Source organism: Drosophila miranda, chromosome 2 (genome assembly GCF_003369915.1).
Source record: "Drosophila miranda strain MSH22 chromosome 2, D.miranda_PacBio2.1, whole genome shotgun sequence".
Taxonomy (NCBI): domain Eukaryota; kingdom Metazoa; phylum Arthropoda; class Insecta; order Diptera; family Drosophilidae; genus Drosophila; species Drosophila miranda.
In genome coordinates, this window is record NC_046675.1 from 35,081,611 (window position 1) to 35,090,570 (window position 8,960).

The 8,960-nt window shown below is 54.7% G+C and overlaps 1 protein-coding gene across 1 annotated transcript; it reads left to right on the forward strand.

Annotated features, from left to right (window-relative positions):
• The first annotated feature begins 326 nt into the window (after positions 1–326).
• LOC117187400 lies at positions 327–1,280 on the forward strand. Its single transcript, XM_033389998.1, has 2 exons — positions 327–801; positions 874–1,280. Exons 1-2 carry the CDS (start codon positions 647–649, stop codon positions 1,022–1,024), a joined length of 306 nt encoding a protein of 101 aa, XP_033245889.1. The 5' UTR covers positions 327–646; the 3' UTR covers positions 1,025–1,280.
• Positions 1,281–8,960: the final 7,680 nt, after the last annotated feature.

Here is an 8,960-nt window from a genome sequence, read left to right on the forward strand (position 1 = left end):
TGGTGTTGTTGGCGAGCGGCTCTGGTCCGGCCGCCCACGTTGCATCTGTCTGGTGGAGATGGCGCATCCAATCGAGTGGCACTGGTCCGGCCACCCGAGATGCGATCGTGGAGTGGAGTGGCATTGACATCGGTGTGTGATGCCAACGAATCATATTGGCCGCATCCAAGTGGCAACTGGTCCGGCCACCAGGATGCGTTGTCGATTGTGTTGTTGATTGGCCGCATCCGAGTGGCTGCTGGTCCGGCCACCCAGGATGCGCTGTCAGGTGGATTGGCCTGGCCTCCTCGGCCACGTTCATCGTCGGTTTTAATTGTATTTTTGAGTGGCTGCTGGTCCGGCCACCCAGTTGAGGAGGTGTTTGTTTTGGCGTTTGATTTATTTTGTGTTTATTTGTAGGTGCCTTTCGTCGATTTGGATGTAGTTGCTGGCGACCCTTGTCTGGTTGGTGTTGGCGTAAGAACTGCAGGTGAGTATTTGTGTTTTGGCAGTCTGTTTCTCCTTCCTGTTTCTTCTCCTCTTTTGCAGGATTTGCTGGCGTCCAGCGGCTCAACACTGGGCCATCCCGCCCTCACATAATTGGCATGAGAGACGGGTGTGACCCAGTGGAGCGGCAACAGACGCCAGCATCTGCGTCGTCGTTGGAATGGCAGCTGTTGGTTTGGAGTTGCGTGACGTCATTGTGTTGGTCGGTGGCAGCGTCATCAATAGGGGCCTCATTTTCCGCCCATTTGGCAGGAAATTGATGATGTTGGTGGCGAGGCAGCTTCTTGTTGGTCAGCTCTGTCTGGTGATTGGCAGGTACGTGTGATTTTGTGTGTTTTGGCCGTTTTTCGTTGTTGTCCGTATTGACGTCTTTTTTCCTTGTTGCAGTGGCTGGCCTCTGGATCGACGATTGGGCACATCAATAGGCGCCGCCCGAGCGCATGCTTTCGCGTGCGCTGGCGATTTGGGCCCTCCACACTTGGCCCAGTCCATCGAATGGATCGTGGTCGGTCCATTGGTCGTCGTCGCCATCGTCTAATTCAGACGCGTCGCAGTCAATGTCGGACTCTGAATCCGATATGGCTGCTGCTGTATTGGCGGCGACTGATGGTATTGGCAGAGGGGCAGGAACTGCTGCTGCTGTTGGTTGGAGTGGGGGCATGGCTGTTGTGCCCTTGCCATTTGCTGCAGCCAATTTGGTGAGCTGCTCTGTCATCTGGTCGATCCTCCTTTCCATCTCTTTTATTTGCTGTTCGTATAATTGCAGATTTTGGGCGCAGCTGCCATCACACTGGACGTCTGACCGCTGCTGGTGTTGGCGTGGCGTCGGAGCACGATTTGGGATCGGCTGCATCGGCTGGACCCTCTGGTGTTGGCGCCCCCTGGTCGATGGCTGGGGATGATGGTCGCCATACCGATGCTGCTGCCGATGCTGCCGATCCGGTTGGTGTTGGCGTTGCTGCTGCGGCTGTGGGTGGAGTGGCTGTGTGGGTGGCTGCTGCTGCAACTGTCGCTGTAGTGGCTGCTGATGACGTTGTGGTGGCTGCTGGAGACGATTTGCTGGCTGTTGCTGCTGGAGTGGCTGCTGCACTGGCTGTGGCTGTTGCCGTATTGGCTGAGGCTGTTGCTGCTGCTGCCGTCGACGCTCCTCCTCCCTGGCGACCCTGTGGGCCAGGAGCCGCTGTCTGGCTGCCTTGTAGGCGCTGCAGCCCTTGTAGGCGCTGATGTGCTGGCCCTGGCAGTTGGCGCACTTGGAGCAGCGGCCCTTGGCTTGCTACACTCCTTCGTCAGATGTCCACCCGCGCATTTCATGCAGACAGCAGCTCGTCTACAATATGCGCGGGTGTGGCCAAACACCTGACATCGATGGCACTGGGCGGGGTCACGGGAGACTCCAAGTCTCTCAACCGTGACGGGCCTCCCACCCAGGCGTCGCAGCTTCAACACATCGAATTGGCCACGGTCCGGTTTGGGGGCGATCTCAGCCTCAAAGAGGTTAAATTGACGGCTGCGATCGAACCGATCAGTGATTGCCCTTACAAACCGAACCGCGAACCCCTCGTTCAGCATGCTGCTGCGAATCCAATCCGGCGGCGTGGAGTGGGAGAGTCCTCGGATGAGGATCCTCAACCCACGTTCCTGGCTGGGCTGATGCCCGAATTCGCCGTGCCGGATGTCATCGTCGGTGGTAGTGGCAGGGGTGCTTGTGATGGTGATGGCGGTGGTGGTGTTGGTGTTGGTATTGGCGATGGTGCTGGTGTGAGTGGCGGTGACGGTGTTGGTGTTTGAATTTGTGTTTTGTATGTGTTGTGTTTGCTGCCGCTGCTGGTGATGGCGGCCCCGTCGTCTGGCCTGCTTCCTCTCACCCCCAACCTCATCGTCACTCCCACTGTCGATGAGGGCGCGGCGTCGTTTTGGTGTTGCTGGGATTGGCTGTGATTGTGGTTGTGTAGTTGCTGCTGTTTGTCGTAGTATTGGTGCAGGCTGGGCTATGGCTCGGATCGACCCGCTGCTCGAACTCGAACCAAGTTCGACACGCAACGGGTTCGATCCGGTCGTGTGTGTGTGTGTGGCTGCCCGTTGGCCGCTCTGGCGCTCTGCTCTTGCGCGTCGGCTTGCCGGCTCTCCTCCGTCTTCTCCCTCTCCCGTTACTCTCGAACGGTTTTGTATGTCCAAGAGCGTGAGAGGCGGGAAAAGCGGCAGTGAGAGCGGCGTCCTATCGGCCCTTCCCCTTGTATTTGGCGGGTTTTTTGGATTTGGCGGGGTTACGGGATTTGTGGATGGTATTGGCCCTGCTGTTGCTGCTGATGTGATGGGGCTCGAGGGGGAGTGGCTGTGGCCGTGGATATATCGGCCATGGCAATGGCTGGGTACTCACGCGATGGGTCGCTGTGGCGTCGGCGCTGTGCATTGGCTGGGGCGTTGGTGTTGGCGCCTGCGCCGAGGGCTCTGCTGCTGCTGCTGCTATTGGCGGTGTTTGTGTTGGTATTGTTGGCTGCTGCTGCTGCTGCTAGGGCGCCTCTGCGGGCCGCTCTGCCGCCGTCGCTGTGGCGTCTGGATGACCCTCGTCTGGCCATTCCTCTGGTCATGGCTGGCTGTTGGTTTTTGTGTTGGCGATCCGCTGCCCGTTTGCTGCTTCCAATTAAAAAGTCTCTTGTGTGTGTTTGTTTGTGTTTAATGTTTTTTATTGGCACTTTTCTTCACAGTTTTCTCATCTATCACAGTTTTCTTTTTTAGTTTGTGAAGTTTGAGATGTTTGGTTAGTGGCACAGTAAGATGTGGACGGGAATAAAAGTTTGTCACAGATAGTAATGGGTGTGGTGGAGGAAGGGCGGCACGGCACGGCACGGCACACGACAGACACCACAGGAAAAAACAGGGCACAACAGAAGAAACGGTAATGGCGACACGGCACAGAACAGTCAAAAATCGACACGACACGAAACGGTTCTGGCACGTCCGACGATCGCGACCTCTCGAGCGGGTGGACGAGATGAGAGTGGCGGACGAGGTTCATGGTGGAACTCTCACATGTCCGCCAACTCACATACTCCCCACTCGAGAGACCCGATCGCCGATCGTCATTTACCGGTGCTCTCACCCCCGGTTCCACTTTCACTCACCCCAATATTGAGTGGGATGAAAGTAGTCCGAGGGCAGCAGCACCGATAAGTAGGCAGTGGAAATTGGAATGGCCTTTTGTTTTAGTGGCTGTGTGTGTTGTCGTTGGTTAATGGCTAGTGTCTCATGTTCTTTGTGCTGTTCGTATTGGCTGCTCTGTTTCAAGGGGATGGGATGGGAAGGGGGGGGATAGATGCCTGCTCCCGTATAACCGCCCGGATACTTTAAACTTCCGGATCTTACGATCCGGGCGCGTGACGCTCCGAAGAGTCGACCGCATAGCATCTTGTGGGCGGTTGTAATGGCTTTGTTGGGGCATTTGGCAGAGTGGCGAAGGATGGCAGTGTTCATTTTGTTCCTGCTCAACTGCTATGGGTTTGAAATGGGTGGGGGTGCAAAGGGGAATGGCTGGGCGTAATTGCCGAAGTTGGCGGCCGATAACACACTGGCATTGAGAAATGCAATTTGAATTGGCATTTTTTGTGTGTTAACGGCGCGGTATTTTTCTAATTGGCGTGGTATTTTTGGGTCATTAATGGCGTTACCACTTGTCAGGTATTTGGGAATGGGAGATAGTTGGGAAAGAAGAGGAAGAATGAAAGGTAATTTTGATAAAATAAATAACTAAAATTAATTAAATTACATTACAGCTAAGGACAAACTATCTACAATTACTACAAATAAGGACTACAAAACTACAGAGATATATACAAGGTTAAAACAAACAATAATTACAATACATTTACACAACAATAAACATACTTAAATATCATTTATTTCTTAACAGGAGGACAACTACAACGAAGCACCGGCCGGCATGGCAAACGCAATGCAGAACATTGCGCCGCATACCGGCCGGCTCTGTTGTCCCCCTGTGCAGGATTAGTGGCACCATCTGGGATCTTGGTGGCGATGGCTGGATGTGGGTGTTGGCGTGCATCGTGGGCAAAGGTTGGAGATGGCGAGCGGCTCTGGTCCGGCCGCCCACGTTGCATCTGTCGTTGGTTGGTGTTGGCTGCTGCACTCGAGTGGCACTGGTCCGGCCACCCAACTGCATTGTCATTGTGTTGGCATTGGCATCGGTGTGTGATGGCAATGGTCGGAGTTATTGTCCGCATCCAAGTGGCGAACTGGTCCGGCCACCAGGATGCGTTGTCGATTTTAATTGTTGATTGGCCGCATCCAAGTGGCTGCTGGTCCGGCCACCCAGGATGCGCTGTCAGGTGGATTGGCCTGGCCTCCCCGGCCACGTTCATCGTCGGGTTGTTGGTGTAATTTTGAGTGGCTGCTGGTCCGGCCACCCAGTTGAGGAGGTGTTTGCTTTGGCTTTGATTTTAATTTGTTTTTATTTGCAGGTACTGTCGGCGTTTGGATGTTATTTGTGGCGACCCTTGTCTGGTTGGTGTTGGCGTGAGAGACGTTTGCAGGTGAGTATTTGTGATTTTATTGGCAGCCTCACTCCTGAATCTCCTTCTTCGTTTGCAGGATTTGCTGGCGTCCGGCGGCTCAACACCAGGCCATCCCGCCCTCACATAATGGCATGAGAGACGGGCACGACCCAGTGGAGCGGCAACAGACGCCAGCATCTGCGTCGTCATTTGGAATGGCAGCTGTCGGCTTGGAGTGGCGTGACGTCATTGTGATGGTCGGTGGCAGCGTCATCAGAAGGGGCCTCCTTTTCCGCCCATTTGGCAGGAAATTGTTGATGTTGATGGCGAGGCAGCTTCTTCATGGTCAGCTCTGTCTGGTGATTGGCAGGTACGTGTGATTATTATGTGTTTTGGCAGTTTTTCGTGTTGGCGTGAATTGACTGTTTTAATTGTGTTTTAGTGGCTGGCCTATGGATCGACGATTGGGCTCATTAACAGTCACCGCCCGATCGCATGCTTTCGCGTGCGCTGGCGATTTGGGCCCTCCATACTTCACCCAGGCCATCCAGCGCCTCGAATGGATCGTGGTCGGTCCACTCGTCGTCATCTTCGTCAATTGCTTCGCAGTCCATATCGGATTCAGAGTCCGATATGGCTGCGGCGTCAAAGTGCGTATTTGCGGTTGGTCGTGGTGATGGCTGTGTGGATGCTGCTGCTGCTGTTGTTGTCTGAAGTGGCGGCACTCCTCCCGTGCTCTCGTCCCTTGCCTGCAGCAGGTTTGTCAGAGACGTTGAAATTGCTGCCAGCTTTTCTTTCAGCTCACTAATTTTTTCCACATATCTTTTCAGATTATGGGCACAGCTTCCATCGCACTGCGCTGCTGGCCGCTGCTGCTGCTGCTGGTGTTGGCGTGGCTCCGGAGCACGATTTGGGATCGGCTGCATCGGCTGGACCCTGTGGTGTTGGCGCCCCTCGGCCAGTGCCTGGGGATGTTGGTCGCGATGCTGTAGCTGTTGCCGATGCTGCCGACCCGGACCGCGTTGGCGTTGCTGCTGCGGCTGTGGGTGGAGTGGCTGTGTGGGTGGCTGCTGCTGCAACTGTCGCTGTAGTGGCTGCTGGTGTCGTTGTGGTGGCTGCTGGGGACGATGTGCTGGCTGTTGCTGCTGATGTGGTTGCTGCATTGGCTGTGGCTGCTGCCGTATTGGCTGAGGCTGCTGCTGCTGCTGCCGTCGATGCTCCTCCTCCCTGGCGACCCTGTGGGCCAGGAGCCGCTGCCTGGCTGCCTTGTAGGCGTTGCAGCCCTTGTAGGCGCTGATGTGGGCGCCCTGGCAGTTGGCGCATTTAGGATTGGCGGCCCTTGGCTTGCTGCACTCCGTCGTCAGATGTCCACCCGCGCATTTCATGCAGACAGCAGCGCGTCTACAATATGCGCGGGTGTGGCCAAACACCTGACATCGATGGCACTGGGCGGGGTCACGGGAGACTCCAAGTCTCTCAACCGTGACGGGCCTCCCACCCAGGCGTCGCAGCTTAAAAACATCGAATTGACCACGGTCCGGTTTGGGGGCAATCTCAGCCTCGAAGAGGTTGAATTGGCGGCTGCGATCGAACCGATCGGTGACCGCCCTCACAAACCGAACCGCGAACCCCTCATTCAGCATGCTGCTGCGAATCCAATCCGGCGGCGTGGAGTGGGAGAGTCCTCGGATGAGGATCCTCAACCCACGTTCCTGGCTGGGCTGATGCCCGAATTCGCCGTGCCGGATGTCATCGTCGGTGGTAGTGGCAGGGGTGTTTGCGATGGTGATGGCGGTGGTGGTGTTGGTAGTGGCGAGGGTGCTGGTGTGAGTGGCGGTGACGGTGTTGGTGTTTGTAATTGTGTGTTGTGTGTGTTGTGTTTGCTGCCGCTGCTGGTGATGGCGGCCCCGTCGTCTGGCCTGCTTCCTCTCACCCTCACCCTCATCGTCACTCCCACTGTCGATGAGGGCGCGGCGTCGTTTTGGTGTTGCTGGGATTGGCTGTGATTGTGGTTGTGTAGTTGCTGCTGTTTGTCGTAGTATTGGTGCAGGCTGGGCTATGGCTTGGATCGACCCGCTGCTCGAACTCGAACCAAGTTCGACACGCAACGGGTTCGATCCGGTCGTGTGTGTGTGTGTGGCTGCCCGTTGGCCGCTTTGGCGCTCTGCTCTTGCGCGTCGGCTTGCCGGCTCTCCTCCGTCTTCTCCCTCTCCCGTTACTCTCGAACGGTTTTGTATGTCCGAGAGCGTGAGAGGCGGGAAAAGCGGCAGTGAGAGCGGCGTCCTATCGGCCCTTCCCTTTGTGTTTGGCGGGGTTTTTGTGATGGGGCTCAAGGGGGGAGTGGCTGTGGCCGTGGGTAAATCGGCCATGGCAGTGGCTGGGTACTCACGCGATGGGTCGCTGTGGCGTCGGCGCTGTGCATTGGCTGGGGCGTTGGTGTTGGCGCCTGCGCCGAGGGCTCTGCTGCTGCTGCTGCTATTGGCGGTGTTTGTGTTGTTGGCTGCTGCTGCTGCTGCTAGGGCGCCTCTGCGGGCCGCTCTGCCGCCGTCGCTGTGGCGTCTGGATGACCCTCGTCTGGCCATTCCTCTTGTCATAGTTGTTGTTTGTTTTTGTGTTGGCGATCCGCTGCCCGTTTGCTGCTTCCAATTAAAAAGTCTCTTGTGTGTGTTTGTTTGTGTTTAATGTATTTATTGGCACTTTTATTCACAGTTTTCTCATCTATCACAGTTTTCTCTTTTAGTTTGTGATGTTTGAGATGTTTGGTTAGTGGCACAGTAAGATGTGGACGGGAATAAAAGTTTGTCACTGTAATTAATGGGTGTGGTGGAGGAAGGGCGGCACAGCACGGCACGGCACACGACAGACACCACAGGAAAAAACAGGGCACAACAGAAGAAACGGTAATGGCGACACGGCACAGAACAATAAAAAGCGACACGACACGAAACGGTTGATGCACGTCCGACGATCGCGACCTCTCGAGCGGGTGGACGAGATGAGAGTGGCGGACGAGGTTCATGGTGGAACTCTCACATGTCCGCCAACTCCCATACTCCCCACTCGAGAGTCCCGATCGCCGATCGTCATTTACCGGTGCTCTCACCCCCGGTTCCACTTTCACTCACCCCAATATTGAGTGAGATGAAAGTAGTCCGAGGGCAGCAGCACCGATAAGTAGGCAATGGAGAGTTGTAGTGGCCGTTTGTTTAGTGGCTGTGTGTGTTGTCGTTGGGCAATGGCTAGTGTCCTCTGTGCTTGTGCTGCTTGTATTGGCTGCTCTGTTATAAGGGGATGGGATGGGAAGGGGGGAAATATGCCTGCTCCCGTATAACCGCCCGGATACTTTAAACTTCCGGATCTTACGATCCGGGCGCGTGACGCTCCGAAGAGTCTACCGCATAGCATCTTGTGGGCGGTTGTATTGGCATTGTTGGGGCATTTGGCAGAGTGGCGAAGGATGGCAGTGTTAATTTTGATCCTGCTCAACTGCTATGGGTTTGAAATGGGTGGGGGTGAAAAGGGGAATGGCTGGGCGTAATTGCCGAAGTTGGCGGCCGATAACACACCGGCATTAATAAATGCATTTTGAATTGGCTTTTTTGGTGTGTTATCGGCGCGGTATTTTCCTAATTGGCGTGGTATTTTTGTTGGTCATTAATGGCGTTACCACTTGTCAAGTATTGGGGAATGGGTGATAGTTGGGAAAGAAGAAGAAGAAGAAAGGTAAATATGCTAAAATAAATAACTAAAATTAATTAAATTACATTACAGCTAAGGACAATCTATCTACAATTACTACAAATAAGGACTACAAAACTACAGAGATATATACAAGGTTAAACAAACAATAATTACAATACATTTACACAACAATAAACATACTTAAATATCATTTATTTTTAACAGGAGGACAACTACAACGAAGCACCGGCCGGCATGGCAAACGCAATGCAGAACATTGCGCCG

Bases quoted from the DNA above. Each gene is read 5' to 3' on its own strand.
- LOC117187400 (XM_033389998.1), top strand. From the start codon at position 647: ATGGCAGCTGTTGGTTTGGAGTTGCGTGACGTCATTGTGTTGGTCGGT. The intron at 802-873 runs GTACGTGTGATT...TCCTTGTTGCAG, and splicing joins CTCTGTCTGGTGATTGGCAG to TGGCTGGCCTCTGGATCGAC.